The sequence below is a fragment of the Lethenteron reissneri genome, chromosome 24 (assembly GCF_015708825.2).
Source record: "Lethenteron reissneri isolate LAM-NWPU_2019-01 chromosome 24, ASM1570882v1, whole genome shotgun sequence".
Classification (NCBI taxonomy): Eukaryota; Metazoa; Chordata; class Hyperoartia; order Petromyzontiformes; family Petromyzontidae; genus Lethenteron; species Lethenteron reissneri.
This window is the reverse complement of record NC_083802.1, coordinates 13,346,190-13,364,718: the sequence shown is the minus strand read 5'-3', so window position 1 is coordinate 13,364,718 and position 18,529 is coordinate 13,346,190. Positions and strand designations below refer to the sequence as shown.

General features: G+C 48.3%; 1 protein-coding gene across 3 annotated transcripts in view; it reads right to left on the bottom strand.

Annotated features, from left to right (window-relative positions):
• MAP2K5 (mitogen-activated protein kinase kinase 5) overlaps positions 1–18,202 on the bottom strand; it is a 119,878-nt gene extending 101,676 nt beyond the window's left edge. For 2 of the 3 annotated variants that reach the window (XM_061558346.1, XM_061558347.1), the window contains exons 1-8: positions 18,036–18,202; positions 13,639–13,687; positions 12,958–13,025; positions 12,298–12,367; positions 11,023–11,063; positions 10,129–10,223; positions 7,997–8,045; positions 937–1,001 (exon numbers count right to left, since the gene is read on the bottom strand). In XM_061558346.1, coding sequence (XP_061414330.1) covers positions 937–1,001; positions 7,997–8,045; positions 10,129–10,223; positions 11,023–11,063; positions 12,298–12,367; positions 12,958–13,025; positions 13,639–13,687; positions 18,036–18,137 — 539 coding nt within the window. In that variant the 5' untranslated portion in view covers positions 18,138–18,202. The remainder of the gene's footprint in view (positions 1–936; positions 1,002–7,996; positions 8,046–10,128; positions 10,224–11,022; positions 11,064–12,297; positions 12,368–12,957; positions 13,026–13,638; positions 13,688–18,035) is intronic. The other variant, XM_061558348.1, reaches the window with a different exon arrangement.
• Between the last annotated feature and the right edge of the window lie 327 nt (positions 18,203–18,529).

The window sequence follows — 18,529 nt, the reverse complement described above, 5'->3', positions numbered from 1 at the left end:
CAACGTTTACAAAAATATACATATATCAAAATTGCCGCTGGACGAATGCCTCTTCACACTGCTGTCAGTTATGGGAATTTTATTCTGACCACACTTCACCACGTTGGCCAACGCGGGCTGCTGAAGTGAGCACCCTGAACCGGTTGAGATACCACTCATCGCTGAATGTCAGCCGCGGCCGGAAAGCCCGCTCGGGATCGCCGAGGTTCAGAGCGCAATTTGCTAACAACTGCCCCCCCCTCCCCCTCCCCTTGCTTAACAATAACCTAACCCCACGCAATAACCGCAGCCCGAGCCCTAATGACAGCCTTAGCCTCAAAGGTCTATTCCCAACCCAAAACCTATCAAAACCTACGCCTGACACAATCATAATCCTAACTGCTGTAATCCCAACAACAACAACAGCTGCAGCCGTAACCGCAGCCCCAACATTGAGGCAACAATGGCTGTACGTACACCGACCCCCGATGAGCGGTGCCAAACCCCAGCCGCCCGTGGACACGCGAGCTGCAGCGCAACGGGCCTGGCCACTCGACGTGGTCAAGGATGCCACGAAGAGCTTCCATTTATTTAATATCAGAGCACGGTCCGATTTTAGTATGCCTCGTCAGCCTCCACCAACTCCCTCTGCTGCTGCTACTGCTGCCTGCCTCCACCAAGAGGCATTAGGCATGTAAATGCATGCGAGGCAGCGGAAGTAATTACGGGTCATAAATTCGGCAGTACACTACTCCAATAAAAACAGATGCCTCCGAGCTCCTTTACAAAATATTACCTTGTATAGCGAGCATCTCATCTGTTGGACGTTCTATGGGACGTGACGCCAGCTGTTTTCTTACGATTTTTTTTTGTACGTTCCTTTTTTTTTGGTTGTTCTGTCGGAACGTGCGGACGGACCGACGGAACTGTGGGTGACGCCAGGCGGGCCGAGCTTACTTGTAGACGGTTCCTCCGTTTCCATGGCCAAGCATGTCCTGGTATTCGATGTCCTGCTCACTGATCTGCAGGGGGGCGGTTGTGGGGGGGCGGCAAGAACAACGCGAGCCCATTAGCAAGTACGAAAGCGACAGACCTCACCGGCAACTGAAAAGAAAAAAGCTGCCGCTCCTCTTTGGCCGATCCTGGTGGTGCCCACCGTGGCAGCTAATCGCTCATCTCTCAGCAAGCGAGCGAATCTCTGTGTTCGGTAAAAAGCCAAAGTCTAATCCGCAGAAAATAAGACGACTTGGGTGCCTACGTAGGCGAGACGGTGAAATAAACGTCTACACCTCCACATCTATGCTGCCCGCCTTCACCAACCCGCGCTGACCAGCGTGGTGAGGTATGGCCAAATAACACCGACGACGGGCAAGGCGTGGGGAGGCCCTCGTGCAGCAGTGGACTCGCAAGCGCGGAGCACGAACGAGGGTGTCAAAAACGCGGCCTCATCTCAAGACGCTGGCGAAATTTCGGAAGACATTCCAGTCCAAAAAGAAAAATCACAGCTCTCTGTCAATCCCCTGCTGGATGACCCCCTTCACCAGCCCATACTGGTGAAGGGGGTTTGTTTCACCATACTTCACCACGCTGGTCAGAGCAGGCTGGCGACGAGAGATTTAGACTAAAGAGGGCAGCGCATCAAAGGGTTATGTAGTACGGCGCTTAAAAGCTCTCATCTCCCCCAACTACCACCGGCCCGGGCTGAGCGGCGTGGTGAAGCACGGTCAAACAATCTCCACGATCCACGTGGCACGCAAAGGCCCTCGTCCAGGAGTGGAGCGACAAGGGGGCCGTGCGTGCACGGCGCGTTGGCTTGGGCGTGCGTGCTAAAGGGCAGCCTTCCTTCTCATGCACGCGCATGCACGCGCACAGCACACGCATGTCCCTTCTGTCAGCTCACACAATGGATGCGGAGCGCCCGTCAACTGCGAGCAGGGGGTCACTGATGCCATTTGCCCATACTTCACCACACGGTTTAAGGAGGAATTCGCGGAGCGGCACGTCCGCCACGCGGTTACAAGGCGCCCGCCGGTGCAACGGCAGAGCGTGGGAGACGCGGAGCACCGAGCGCGTGAGAGAGCGGGCGCTTCGAGGCGTGCGAGCATGGGCGGCGGCGCAGTGGCGATGGCCCACGAGACGTCACATTCTTAATCTCGGCAGACAACTTAATTCATTCCAAATTGTCGAACGATTTAAAAACACTGCATTAAACATTAGCGTCGTGGGGGAAGTAAGGGGGAGGTGGGGGGAGGAGGCCGAGGGGAGAGGCGGGGGGGGGGGGCAGAAAACGGTTAAAAACCGGGACGGAATAATGACCGCAGCGAGGAAAATGGCAAGCTCGGTTCAAAAGCGGCGTACACTCAGACGTACACGCAGACGTACATGGGTGCACAAAGCCGTACACAAAGACACAGACGCACACGCGGACGTACATGTGTGGACACAGACGTACACAAAGACGCAGATGCAGACGCACACGCAGACGTACACGCAGATATAACAAGAAGAAAACAAATGACGGTATCGCCAGAGAGACGAAGGCAAGGTAGAGGAGAAGGCAGAAGGAAGAGAAAACGTCGAGGGGAAAAGATTATTCATGTGAAGAAAAAAAAAACGCCCAATCAAACGAAGCCCCTCAAGGTCTGTGCGCGTTACGTCTGAGGTCGTGTCAAGTGCAGAGCCGATCAATACTCAGTTTGTCAAGCAATTTATAAAAAATAAATAAATAAAAATAAGGTGTGTGGTGGTGGTGGCGGGGAGGAGAGGGTGGGGGGTGGGCGGCGGTGGGGAAGCAGTTACGAGTGAGATGTAAACTGTTCGAAACTTTGCCAACAATTCACAGTCAGCCGAGAGTAAGCTCTGGATTACTGACAGGCAGTTTCATTACTGGCAGATTCTACGACCCATCGCTGTGCAGGAGCATCAATATGAAACTTTTAAAAAATTATTTTTGTTGGTTATTTTGTAGGGTCCTTCCTTGTCTTCTCCGCTTGCAACGGCTTAAAATGCTTCTGCATTGAGTTTAAGAGGGCCCAAAAAGATTGCAAGACATGCAGTACCTTCTTGTCAAACTTTCGCAAATAATTAATTGACAGCAATTATGTAATTTCATTTGGGGGATTTAAAGTTATTTATGAAGGCTTTTAAGATTAGCGCTGATTGGATGCTAATGACTTGGCCACAACATCCTACCAGAGTTAATATTACCTGGATCTCAAAGAAATTAGTCTTTAAAACACATTTAGCTTTAAAAGCAAATTAAAATGTTCTTAAAATATTAACCCAATAACATAATCGCAACAATAATTAAAATACGCTTGTGCAATGATCGCTGGAGGGATTTTTTGTTTTAAAATTACATCCACGTAAAGCATAACGCTCCAGCAAGAATTCTAAATTGGGACACTGTCAAAACATTTCATAATAAAATTAAATTATAAACTCAACAAAAATCCAATGTTGAAATACCAAAATCATAACTTAACCTTTCGTACACTAGACACTGACTTTCCCCCACACAGCTAAGCCATTGATTTTGACACTGAATAAATAATGAGCTTCCTCAACACCATATTCAAAATTAAATTGCAATCTAAATAAAAATCAATGGCCGTTTGTTGCACCGTTTCTTTTTTTTACCGTGTTAGTAAGTGGTAATGAAGGCAACGTGTCGGCACTTAAGAGCAAGGGCCCCCCCTCTCTCATCCGTCCTAGCGCTTAAACCTTCACGACACCAACAAAGTACCAGTGATGAAAATACCTGTCACTTCCAAAACATCATGTCCGTTTGAAGCAATATTTCCCCTCCGCTATTGATTTTTTGTAAACACGACCTTAACCAGATGGATTTCATATTGCGCCATCAGACTCGGCCGCCTCGACCCTTTAATAGGTTACCCTCTTGGTCACGAGTGGACAAATTTAAACGGATGGCGACGGCCGTCCACCAATCACAATTTCGCCCTCATAAAAACGAAATGGCAGCCAATACGCGCCGACGAGAAACGACACTTCTTTTTTGTAAATAATTAGAGCGATTGCCATTTCGCCGCTCGACCTTTCGGCCAGGGAGCGAAATATCATCGAGACAAATTTAGGGGCCATTCCAACCGCCCCAATCAATCTCGCCCATTACGGACAAATTTCGGAGTAATAGATCTATTACAATAACAATCTCGCCACGCGACATTCGTCAATCCGAGGCCGCGAGCGGTCGTTTCGAACCTGTCAATATCGGCGGTGCGCGGGGAGCGCGGGGCCGCGCGGCCCGTTTTCGTTTTTACTGAACGCCTGATGAGGTCAATATTGGGCTGTCAGTTGCGATTTTTCCTCCTCCTAACGAGTCTTTTCGCCAGCGCGAGCTGATATTGCGCGTCCGCGCGACGGCAGTCGATAGCCGCGAGTCGTTAACAAGGCAGGTCCCGTTTAATAGCGCGGAGGCTCGGTTTCAGGAGGGAACTGCCGGGCACAAAAAAAAAATCCTTTTGCTGTAACCACGTGAATGTCTCTTTACTGCTCGCAAGAGAATAAAGACTACAGAGCGCTTCCAGGACGTGCTGGGAAGAAAATATTTATATCAATTTGTATTGCGTGCAACCAATGAAAAGATTCAAGAAAACGAAAAATTATTACATTTATCAATGTGAATGCAGCGGTATGAGGAACGAATAGGGCTACAAAGGAAGGAATAGGCTGCTGTTCAATTAATTTTTGACAAAATAGGGCTTTCGGGAGACTTGCAACTTTAATTGAACCAATCTCAAAACCTTTCACGTGAGGCCACTGAAGAAGAAAACAAAAAGATGCCTTCGGTGCGTTAATTCCGTTCTTTCGTACGTCTCTATTTATGTGGACGCGCACGTGTGTGTGTGTGTGTGTCCGCAAGCACCACTTTCCATCTCTTGTCCATCAATCTGTCGTTTTTCTCTATCCACAGTCCCCACATCCACCAACGCAAGCACACACACACGAATTCGCGCACCCCCCCCCACCCTCGCGATTACAAAAGAGAAAAAAAACATTCAACCCCCCCCCCGCTCCCCCCAGTGCTTTTGCCTGGGGTCCCCCGCCCCCGTCCCCTTGCGTAACACACGAGCGGGCTTGTCTGTCCGCAGGATGAAAACTGATTGAGTCTGACTGCCGGGGTGAGGGTCAACACCAACCCCGCTGTCATCGCTCCCACAAAACAGACACTTACGGGAAAAATGGACCCGACCTCTGTCCATTCACACGGCCCTATTTATTTTGCTAAACGAGTTTGGGCAGCCCGGCAACTGCAATTTGATGAACGCCTTTTGTGCTATGCCGCGACCTGAAAATAATTTTGTTTTCGTAAAGATATGTATCAAGCGGGCAAATAAATATATCAGAGGCGGAGAAGCGAGCGAGGATGCGAGCCGGGTGGATGGGGAAAAGTCGTCTCGTTTTGTTCAAACTTTCGCCGAGAGATTCGGAAGCGGAGAACTTGAAAAAAATGCTGCGCCGAGCCACGGGAGCAGGGGACAGATACAAATGGGGTTGGACCCATCTGGATTTGTAGGTCTGTTATAATTACAAGGGTTTCGTGATTTATTGTAAATAGAGTGTGTGTATATATATATACGCTAAGGTAATCTCCCACGGCGATGCCACTCACCCAACTGAGCCTTGGACAATTATAGTAGAGCCTAAGAATCTAAAGGTGCCTTATTCTGGATTTCAGACCTGGATATTAACACTGAACCCTAGGAAACGAAAGTATCCTAAGTCTGGCTTTATGAGCCTCAGGGATTAGCATCGGATACCTAGACTCGAAAAGGGTGCCTTAGTTTAGCTCTATGAGACTCGGGCATAAACAATTCACCCATAGTATCCCAAAGTTGACTTGGTCACTGAGATTGTCAATGGCTGGTGGTCAAAGAATAGCAACAGAGCAGAGGTCGCAATCGGGTACCCGATACCCGTACCCTACCCGATACCCGGCTACCCGTACCCGACCGGGTACGGGTACGTGTACCCGTTTGCGACCTTGGTGCGGCCGGGTACGGGTAGGCCGTGAGTCACTGGTGAGTAACCGTTTGTCACTCATTTCCCAACGTCTTGTCTCTTCTCACAATTCAAGTTCCTAGAATCAACCCACCCGCGCCTGCAACATGGCTTCATCCCAGAGGTCGCAATCAGGTACCCGTACCCTACCCGATACCCGGCCGGGTACGGGTAGGGTACGGGTAGCCGGCTATCGGGTAGGGTATGGGTACGGGTACCCGGTTGCGACCCTGGTGCGGCCAGGTACGGGTACGGGTAAGGAATCAAAACCCGTTTGCGACCTCTGCAACAGAGTGACGGCCAACGGACAGAACACGCCCGAGGACGACCGCTGAGGAAATGGAGCGACGTACTCAGCTCCAGTGCGGCAGATGAACACCGTGCGAGAGATGACAACCTGCTTGAGGAGGCCCTTATCCAGCAGTGGATTGATAACGGCTGATGATTACGAACGCGGCACGTCGTTTAATTTCACAACTGAATACAAAAAAAATATGGTACACTGATAAAGCTGCTAAATGCTCCGCTAACCAAGCAGTAAATAGCGCAGAGGTACAATATAGTTGTCAAGCAGGGGTTTAACGATGTTACAATTCATCGATGATCATCGACACATAAGTTCAAGATAAATGCCGCCAACCGCATGTGCAAAAATTTGTTTGTTTTCTATCCCGATACGTCGTTTGCAATTGGTTTTCAAGTGACCTCTGCGGCGGCCAGATGCCGCTAAGTCACCAAAATGGTCAAATGAGCCTCGACGATTGAATCGAATAACAATCCCAGAATTGCGACAAATCATTGAATCGTTGACTCGTGACTGGGGGAGAATCGTTACAGGCTTCGTGAGGAGGCAGGGTTGGTGGATGGCGATGAGATTATTTTGTGCATCACACACTCATCTGCAGAGAAGTTGGCCAGGAGATGGCGGTATATAAAGTTCGCTGGTAACCATTCTGCGCTGCATTTGAGCGCTCAATTTTGGCATGCGCACGTCTTCACCGGCTGACAGTTTCCGTCGACGTGTTTGGCCAAATGACCCTAAAAAAAAGTCTCCGAAAAAACAAGAAGTTCTGAGACTTGACAGTCAAGGCTTTCCTGGATGAATGAAGAATGACGTGGATCTAATGTGTCTGTACAAGAGACGGCAAATCAGCATCATGGTGCGCGCTTACTACCGGCTCCAGTCGGCGAGCGAAAGAGCAAGAAGAGAGATTCATTCCGCTCGCCAGAGTAAAACGGGAGCGCACCGCATCTGGCAAGGACGCCCTCGGGTTACGTTTTCGTAAAGTTAAAAACGGCTTTAATTTCCAAACTTTTCTGTAAGAATGACAAAAAAACAACTCGGCGCTCATTGTTAAGAAAAATAACGAACAATAAAGAAGCAAATGGCATGGCAGTCATCTTCCAGAAATAGGGCAGCGCATTTGAAAAAACAAATTGAAACATGGGGGTGGGGGGGTTGGGGGGGGGGGGGTTATTGCCACATTATGCAGCTATGACAGAAATCGCGCAAAAAAAACGAAGCCAACGATTAAAGAAGACAGGAAGAGAGACACATATTCTTAGCTTTTTTCGGTAAAGTCAGGTAGGTAAAAAATTTTAATTAATAAAAGTAAAATAAAAATAAAATAAAAATCACGACGTTTCGGAAGCAACACAAGCTTCCGTTTTCAGGTGGAACCGTCACAGCACGATAACTGTATCATGATACAGCTATCGTGCTGTGACTCCGTAACGTCGTGATTTTTATTTTATTTTTATTTAACTTTTATTAATTTTAATTTTTTACCTACGTGACTTCACCGAAAAAACCTAAGAATATGAATCCTTGCAGTCACGAAAGCTTCAAATCTAGAAAGAGAGACACAGGATGCGTGGCGGTGCAACTGGGGCAGGGATTCGACGCCGCCACTTTCGGCGTAGTAGAGACGCGCGAGCCCGTGCATGCAGGGACGGGAGAGAGAGTTCGAGCGGCCGCGATCCTTTGGTGTACCTGCTCGTTGGCCAGGATCTTATTTAGCTCTGCCGAGGGCTTCTTTAAACTGCAATGACAAACACGGGGAGGGTCAGGCAGACAATCCAGTTTCAACCGATAAGCCGATACCCGTGGAGCGTTCGGGGCACTCCATTTTTATTGCGGGCGGTTTGGCGTGTCCCAGTACGGAGGTGGGTCACGTTCGCTTGGCAGGGCACGGCTCGTAAGCACTTACGTGCATTTCACACATAACACTCGTGTGGACGAAAATAAAAAAAACCGCATCATCCCTGCATGCCATTAGTGACCGCAATCCCGACAACATCGCCATTACAGAAATGCTTTATTCTGGGTGGCCGCGTTCGGCTGCCCTGGACGGAGTTTTGAAGGAGGCTGCCGCTGGTGTAAGGGGAATATGCCTTTAATAGCGGCTGGTTAATTTAGGCGCGACACGGGCACGCCGCAGCCCCACTGTTCTGGCGGAGCGTCGGGGGATCTTTTAAACGTCCGCCAGCGAACGGGACTAACAAATTAGCATCGCCTCTGAAGGACGGAGAGCCTCGGTGATGCTGCAGCGCCGCCCAGAACGCACGAGGGCTCTGCCCTCAGGGCTGCCCCCTTCCCCCCCACCCGCCCCTCCTCATCTCCATACGGCCGACGAGTGGCCAGCAACTCCGGTGAACATGCGCCGAGGTCACTGGGTAAAATGTGGCCACCGCACCAGACTATCAACGACATGGATTGCTTTTTTTCTTCTTCTTCATAAATCAGTAATAATATTTTTTTTCCTGTCCGTGGCGGTTGAACAATTATCTTTGCATGTTTTGTTTACGGTTTGAAGCTTTATTTTCCTTTTTGAGAATTTTTGCGCTAAACTAAGTGATACTATTGAGTGTCAAATATTTTCACAATAAACTATATTTGCATATAGCTAGGTTTTTTTGTCCACTGTGAAGTGCCTGGAGATGTGGTTGCATTTTGACACAACTATGTGAATGTAAATTGCATTGTAGAAGTTTGGCTTGTTTCGACAAATATCTCATTGCATCTACTAATATATCTTAAGAGTATGCATGTAATGACGGATCGATTCATCAATGCATGATGCGAGATAATTTCGTGTTAACTATTCATGAAAATTACACGCAATTATATATTATTGTTACATTTAGGGAAAGGCAATGAACAAAACTACACAAACGAGATGGACAACACAAAAGAGACAAAAACAAAAATCGATTCTTGAGTCAAACCGTGACCCCGAATCGTAGCAACGTATGGAGCCGCTGGTGGCCTGGCTTGTGAGATGGCTACCATAGCTGGCGCTGACGTTGTCATACCTGTCCCCCTCGAGACTCCCACTGTTTTAGCGGAACAAGTCTCGTCATCTAAAACCCTTAAAATACATTTCAGTTTCGTGTGCTACCTGCACACTCCACGCCAGATTATATACGTACAATATCTTAACGAGTACAATCGCTTTGTTTGCATATTTCCAGTCCAATATTTTAAATAAATGAACCTCAATTCATAAGTGCTTTATGGAATGTTTTGCAAATTTCGACAGGGTCACTTTCACGGACACGTTGCCGTCCGTTCGCTGCAATGGACGGCTAACGGCGTGCAATCCCCATTCTCTCTCTTTCCCTGTCCATACACGCGCACCGTTGCGCACTCCCTGCTACTCTCTCAATATTCCACTGTGCATTGCGAAGGGACGCAGAGTTGCTGTACTGTGATAATTGTCTCAAATAAATGTTTTGCACGCTCTCCAGGTCAGGTCGTAGTAAAAAATAATTCTCTCCGCATTACAGAATACTAATTTGTTGCCTCGATCAAAAGCCACTTTTATTATTCTACCAATGATTATCCACATTAGTGAAGTGCCTGAAATGTACTGCCAAAATTGTGGAACACCTCGCTTGTATTTCGGGGCGGGAGGAGAGGGGGTTTAAATTGCGATACGTGCGTACCATATCATAGAACAGGGGGCTGAAAAAGTGCGAAACGTTCCGTCCCCGAACTCGCGGGCTTGCCGAACCGCATTTCAGGGCAATTACAGGCCGTGCCGTTGTGCGGGTGGAAAAAACCGCGCCGACGCCGGGCGACCGGCTCAAGCGACTCTCGTGCGTCGGCCGCCCGTCCGGTACCTGTTGGTGGGGAGGCCGCTACTGCCGCCACCGCTGTCGCTCGCGCTGGCGGTGGAGGCGGTGGCCCCGCTCCCTGGCCCGGCGCGCGTGTTTACCTGCGGGCGGTCAGCAGGGGAGGGGGTCGCGTCACGTGCGAACGGGCGCTGCCAAGCGCTGCCTCCTAATTAGCCCGCGTCCCGCCTCCCTGCCAAGGTTAATTATTCTGTCGGCAGGTTCCGCCGACGGCAAAGGAGCCAACCGGACGCGGAGAGGGATTTTTACATGTATATATGTTTATAAAATATTTTTTGCCGTAAAACGCTACCTCCGCCTTAATGCTTTGCACAAGCCAATACCTCGTTCACTGTTGGCTATGCCCGTGAAGTGATGATGGGTTTTTAAATACAGTAAAAAGGGTTGAAAATTATTAGAAATTATTTTTTCATGAAGTGCATGTTCTTGAAATGCGCTTCATTCGATATATTAAGGTAACAATTGTCGCAACCGATTATGTGTTTCATATCTGCCACCCCGATATTTTTCAAAGAAGGAAAAAAAATCTCCAATTTTTTTTTACCTGTGTATGGACATCAAAGGAGAAAAAGAATAGTTAAAGTGGGACTTTCAATTGTTTAACAGAGGCAGTGATGCGGTAATATGTAACGGTTAAAACGAAATGAAATCAACGTGCAGTGTGACAAAAGGCTCGACTAATGTCAAACGCTTGGCAATAAAGCAGCTGTTGAAATTCCTTTGCCCACATTTAGCCAATCTACATCAGCATTACAAATTTATGGCCTGCTCACCCACCCCCTCCCTCCGCCCCCCCCACCGACACCCACCTCCTCCCCATTCCCCAACACCCACAACCACCCCACCGACCCCCCCTCTTAAAACAATTATTGAAATGATTACCTTCAGGCCGTGTATGTTTCGCTTCCCTGGTGGCTTGCAAGCTGGAACAGAGTAATTGAGCTAAATTGGGGAGTCGTATTCAAGCGATTTATAAATATGTCAGAAAATGAATTGCGCGCGGGGAAGGAAAATTGAAACGGCCGCGAAAATTAGCGGCGGGAAAAAATGATGGACAGAGCGGGCGGGCGGGCGGGCAAGCGGGCGAGTAAGCGAGCGAGCGAGCGGGCGGGCAGGCGTGGTGGCTTCATGACGATCACTCCAGGCAAGGACTTCTTTTAAATGGCTCCCATATGTTACCGGTCGCCGAGCCGTCGCCTTTGACAGATTCCACGGCCACCAGGGCCTCTTTTTAAGCGAGCTCCTTGTCCACCGGCCATCAATTACCTTTTTAACTATTCCATTTTTTATTTAGTTAAGGGAGTGTTAACGTGTCACGGCGCCGGCGCGGTGTGGGCCTGCTCCGGCGAGCGAGCCGAGCGGAGCGAGCCGCGCTGAGCGAGCGATCCCCGTCACCCCTTCTGGGTCAGGACGTGGCAACGCGTGCGTCCGGTCGGTCAGCAAAGCCGTCCCCGAGATTTCATTTTTTTGTTTTCAATTCTCCAGCAGACACTTGCATGAACTACACCGTTTGTCTGCAAGCAGCTTACATTGTTACGTGCATAAGCACGTAACAAAGCATCGAGTAAATTTGGTCGTTTTTATGCCTGCGGAATCAATTATTTTGCCGTATGCAAATTATATGGCAAAGAAACGTTTTTGTCACATTGAATATAATGAAGCGAACACAAGTGTAGGTATGAGAAAGATCATTTTTAAAAATACAAATGAGGTGATGAAAACGAGACAAAAAATAAAACATTCAGGAAACAATTCCAGAACCCCGAATCGTGACAATTCTTAAAATTACTGGGGGAATGAATCGCTACGTGCCTATTAAATATGCTCTTCACTAAAATTACTAATTTTGTGAACCGAATCACCCAGGAGAATCGCAAAGATTAAGAGAATCTGGGAAGAATCGTGACATGCCTCTTGTCGACCATTCTCTCACAGCACCGTCACAAAACACAAGGGACATTGCGCACAAAGAGGTTACAAAAATAAACGCAACCAATTTTAATTTTAAAATTCACTTTAAATTATACCTAACAACCAACTCTCTACCGTGGTGCCCACCTCTACCCCACCTGCCCTCCCCAAGGGGCTATCTTCGCAACGGAGCATCGGAGCAGCAGCAGCAGCAGGACACAAGAATGACTCAAGTCTGGCTCTTACCCCTCGGGTAGATGTTCAAAGGCTCCACCATTTCCCCGGACATCTGCATGTCATGCATCGTGCCCAGGTACTGCGAAGACACAGCGTCTCATTGAGTCTCGGCACACCTCAGCCCTCAAATAAACTCTCGCGGACACGCAGGGAGCGGATGATTATAGAACACAAGTGAAAAGGGCGAGAGTCGGGGCAAACCGTTTACAATGGGGCAAAAACTGCCGTGGAGCACGGCCAAAGCATTTCTACGAGACGGGATATTCCCGCGGCAGGTAAACAAGTAAATGTGAAACGCGCAGAATTAGACGTCGCAATTAAAGCGAAGCCACGTCACAAAAGTCACACGCGGACAGCCAAGAGGAGTGGCAACGTTGTGTTTTAAATGCAATAATTCCAAAAAAAGTTTACCCCCCCCCCCCCGAAAAAATTTACGTCGCCATTTTAGCGTAATTAAATGAGCGCACGCGCATCGAAGGATCGGGGAGTCTCGTTGGTTTGTTTGAATTTTCGATTTGGCTCGGCATTGTGGCACGGCCAGGCCCCTTCTGCGATCGGTCCAAAATTAATTTTCAGCTTCCTTTCATGCACCTTCAAGTGGTGCTCGCCAATGTTTGATTCACAATTTAACATTGGCAGGCTCTATAATGCGACGCACACGGAACACACATAGGCCAGCATGGCTTTCATTTCGTCGTCGCTCCGAACGGTGATTCTATCGCCATCCTCATCCTCGTCTGAAAGGGAGAGAGGGAGAGAGAAAAAAAAACATATCTTTTTAAACCTTTCAAATGCGATTTCGTTTAAACAGCCTGTCGTCTACCGTATTCATGTGGATTTCTTGCTTTTTTAATGTAAGATATGGAATATCACGAGTTACAAAAGAAAAAAAGAAAAAATCAATTTGGTGGGGGTTTTTTTTTTTCCATCATCGTGTTATTGGCTGATAGAATAATACTTATTGTAAATGAAAAATTGTAAAGAAATACTATATTTTATTAAACCTTGAAAGGAAAAGTTATTTTTTAATGCAAGCAAAAAAAAACCTCTAAGTATTGACACCGAGATGTCATTCCCGTTGAGATTAGTCACTAAAATTCAATTTCTCAAACCGAATCTCTAAATGCGAAGCATTACAAAACAAGAAAAAACCCAGGGTTCTTCCGTTAAATTATCAGCCTTCAAAACTTATCGCTCGCCCACCAAATAATCCGCGCCTCAAAAAAATGCGCGAATATTTAAAGGGTAATAAGTATATAAATTGCCACGGAAAAAAAAAAAACCTGCATAATCAGATGCAAATAGGGTGTACGGAACCACACAGGACGGAGGAGAGAAAAAAAAACTCACATTCAAAGGCTGTGGTCGTGGCCTCAGGGAGGACTTGACTGATGACATCCTGACAAAAAAAATAAAGCAGACATCTGAGAATGTGTAACGGCGGTGGCCTCCTTCACTCCCCATCACAGTTTGGCCATTTGTTTTGCGTCTGCACCGCACTGTGGTCTGCGCAGTGTGCTCGCACACAGACAGCGCAGTGGGGGGGGGGGGGGTAATTCCTTGCCTCGTTTTTTCTGTCAAATACGGGAGCGGTGAGTGCCCCCTGCTGGCTCGAACGTGGCCAGCGTGGCAGTGACGGTCCCACTCGATGCTCCTCGAATTGTGCATGTATGTTGAACTTCTTTCGCACCGTACGTAGCCAACCGTGCGAATCGGAGGTACGGAGGGAATGACAATAAACTCGCAGCTACAAGAAGCCAAAAGACAATTTTTTTTTAGCAACCATAGCTGGAAATCTTCCACCGACAACTCATTTTGCCTTGAGCAACATTGGCGACTTGCATGACGAAAGCATTGTCCGACAGGGGATTTCCACCTGCAAAGCCGCAAGAAAACGGTGCGGACAGCTGCGATCGGTGAAGATTGTCGGTAGGAGTTGTGATACTTTACATTTTGCCCAGTGTGTCCGTAGCCTAGAAAGGGTACTTGGGGGAAACGGCGATGCAGAAGTGGCGGCGTTGGTATTAAAACTCTCCACGGCTGTTTGCATTCATGAGGGGAAATTAGCCAAATGAGAGCCAGACTCATTGACTGAGGAACAGATTCGCTGAGTAGAAGTAATGACCAGAAAATTGTGCGCGTTGCATTTGCAGTGGAATGGAGAGTGCGGATGATTCTCGGGGCCATCACGATGTGAGATGGAACACTTAAAAGACAACGGATTGTTATCACTGCTGGATAAATGACTCCCCAAGCCATCACCGACTCTCACGCACGGTCTGGCGATGCAACAGCCCGTCTAGTTTCTGCACACGAGCAGATTTCATCACCCAATCTCTGTTGGTGGGTGTCCTCTTGGGCACGTTTCCTCCATTGGAAGCCACTATTATTGTTACTTCTCCATGACCACAAAAGGTCTTTTGAGCATTTGCTCCACACTGTTGTTAATGCGGATTATTAATGGGCCGCGCCTTGCCGAGAAGACTCAAAGAAATCAAAACCAGACAGAGGTTGGCCCGTCTAAAAAAAAAAAATCACTTTTGGTAAACAGTACAAACCAGTGGCATAGCGCAGTTGGTATAGGCCTTGGTGAGATGAAGGTGGCTAGGCACTCCCAATCCATGGGCACCAGTGTAGTTGCACCGCCTGCACACTCAATATCTACCCCGCGCTGATGCAAACGGCTCTTGGGAAACGTTAATATGGGAGTCCGCTAGTGGAACAAGACGTCCACGAGCCGTGGCGACATATTGCGCCGTGCAGAGGAATAGCCCGTGTCTCACTGCACAACGATTAGCTGTGAAGGAACGGATGGATCAATGCTGGATGAAGAGAGGAACACATGTAAGATGTTTGCCGTCTCTTTAGCTCAGAGGCTGAAGGAGACGGTGGAGTGGGAATTCGTTTTGCGGGGGAGGGGGGGGGCTTATCAAGTTCAACAGCATTTTTTCTTATTTGGCATTTAAATGCAAAGCAATCTCAATGCACTTTAACAAAAGAGTATATGGGGGGGGGGGGCAGAGTAAGGGAAGGGAAACATGGGAGAGAGGACAGAGATCATTGCTGCCAGAGCTCAGGATGAAGCACACTGGGGCCCAGCCACCAACAACGGACCCCAGGGACAGCCAGGCAAGCGCCACCGAGTGATTTCAGTCTCAAGTGCCGCCACACAGGATGACAAAAGCGACAAGATGACCATCGTGGCAAACTGTCTCGCAGTGGCATAGCTATCGAGTTTGCAGGTACTACAACTGCAGCTGGGACTGAGGCACCGGGCAATAAATTGGGGGGGGGGGGGGAATTGAACATGGAGCACCAATTCATTCCTCGCGCCTAGGTCCAAGCCAACCACAATGCACCACTTCCCATCTGGCTTAAGAAAACGACACTTTCGGCAAGCCCAAAAAGAAAGGTCAGAGTCAGAGGGTGGCATGTGTGACCTGTACCGCAAGGTATGGTTCATTACAACACTGATGTGGGTATATTTCATGCATTGGCAGTCCCTAAGTGAATTTTTGTTTTTTATTTCCCATTCATATAGAATGGGTCGGCCCTCATCTCCAGTTTGGAGCCCTGGATCAATTTTAGAAATGGCAGGGGCAAGGGAATCTAAAGAACTCCTCTTGATTTCATATAAAGGGATGAGGGCGTAGTCCATCCCAATCAGCAGTTGAACTCGTAACGCTGAAAATGCGAGTTGCACTTTATGATCACGGCATGCACTTGATCCTTACCAATCATATTATATCTACTGCCAGATGATGACCTCTCCAAACAATCGTCATATTTCACCGTCTTGTGATACAACAATGATCGTATTGCTCCGTCTGCACGGTAGACACCCAGTCGCCTTAGGCTGAACCAACGGCCATCATCCCCGTTCAGTGACATGTTCCGGCCCAAGCCCACTTAATTGTCTAAACAGGCAACAATATCAGGGTGAGATGTTCGCTGCCTCGCCTGGTATACAGGAGATCGTGGGCTCGATCCTGACCCTTGACACCTGTGTAGTTGGAGTTTTGCATGTTCTCCCTGTGGTCGCGTCGATTTTTCTCTGGGTCCTGCGGGTTTTTCCCTCCACATTAGACACACGCGTTTAGATTATTTGGATGCCACCACATTAGGATATCATTTATGGCCACGTCGCTTCTGAAAGAGAGCTTTATAGCTCGGTGGGCCTTACCTGGTAAATAAATAAATAAAAGTTCATAGTATATGATGTATTTAACTCTAACATTTGTGTTTCTCTTCTTAACTCACGATGTCATTCCATGCATGCGTAGACTTCCACAGCACGATTTGGCTGGACGCTATGAAAACCGTTATAATCTGGTAGAGCTAGTCCATTTAGTGAGCCCCAATTGTGCGTGTGTGTGAGTGTGTATTCGGCTGTACAATACAGCAAACGGACGTACGCGCATAATAAACAGGCAAACGCACAGACGTTCGCGTTATAGGCACGCGACCTCGATGACTCGCACGCTCTTGAAAATGCGTATTGAGACTCAATTTCGAATGTATTTTTGGACACGAAGGGAACAAAAGGCAGTTTTGCTGCAATCCGCTGGAATGAACAGCCAATTAAAACCAGGTGAAATTGGTCCACATTTCTCCACGTTGCAACCTATGGGGCCATCTCAACCGCAGCCGTTTAGATTTTAGTTGGAAAAGTTTTTGGTCAATGCAGGAGTTGTCGAACGGTTATTATCTCGGCGAAACGATGATTAGTAACATTATTATTATGAAGCGAGCACAATAACGCTCACATTTTGTAAGCCGCGTACTTACTCACGGCATTGCCCGTTTAACTACACCGCCACTTCGCAGCAAAACATGCGTCTCGCTAAAATTGTTTAGTGTTGTATGTTTGTGCAAACATTATTGTTAATTGCCGACAGTGTTGACTAAATTCTGTGCAGTAAATAAATGACGTCACGCGGTTTTGGCCGATTTTTGGCATCCCCCTCCCCCCCTCGTCACACGGCGTCACAAAAAGTCAGACCCCCCCTCAAATATGACGTCACAAAGCTCTGAACCCCCCCAAATAAAACATGCCTCAAATCGCTTTAAACGATTGTCATTGTAGTGCGTATTTAATGTGCCGCTGCACTCTGATGTTTTAGAAAGCATTTATTAAAAAGTATATTTAAATAAGATGAACGTGTTGCGTGTTGTCTATATTTATTTAAAGTTGCGCATTTTGATGTGACGTCACATTTCTCAACCCCCCCCCCCTCGTCACACATCGTCACAAATGTCTGACCCCCCCTCTCCCCCCCCCCCAGGTGCTTGACGTAATTTATGGACGGCCCCTTTGTTGTTTCACGTTCGCATTGCCATCATGTTCTGATGTTCAGATTGTTTGTTTACGCTTACTGCTGCTGCACTGCTTTGTAACCCGGGCCCCCCTCTCAAAACAACTAAACTCTAGCTTCTCAATGGACCCCGGTGGCCACTTTAAAGAGCTGTCAAAGCAAGCGAAGCACGCGGTCGCTTGACCGCTGCGCAGAACTCAATCCTCAACGTCGTCTTCTCAACTCGCGTCTCTCGTAAAAACAAAACAACAAAAAAACTCGCGCGATAACTCTCTCGAGAGAGGCCTGGCTCGAGAACAGCGCGCTCGCCTAGCGACCGAAGCCGGACGAAGGGCGGTGGTGGGCCCCCTGCCCACGGGGTTGGGGGGGTGAGGGGCGGTCGGGGTCGAAGTGGGGACTCGTTCGCGGCGGCGGCGTCGTCGTCTCTCTCACCAGCACGTCTCTGAAATAGAGCTGCGGAATGGGGTCGACGCTCCAATCGACGTCGTTTCCATCCGGCGTCTTTATGCGAATTACGAGCGTGCGTTCGTCCATGGCTGTCGGCAGGAGCGAGGGCTCATTCTGCCCGGCGCTCACGATTTTCTGACAGTGGCGGCGGCGGGGGCAGTGATGATGATGGGGGCGGTGCGCGCGAACACGTGCGTGCCACTTCCGGGTTCCCTCCTGTGGGCGGGGCCACGTGCCCATGCCTCTCCCCCTCCCCTCCTCCACCCCGCCCCCTCTACCCGGAGCTCACCCTCAATTGTCACCCTTCACAATAAACTTAATTTGGAGCATACTCTTAGTTCTTTCGGTAAAGTCACGTAGGTAAAAATGAAATAAAAATCATCAAGTGATGCAGCAAATCTGGCTGATGACGGAGACTTGTGTTGCCTCCGAAACTTCGTGATTTTATTATTTTATTTTTATTAATTTTAATTTCATTT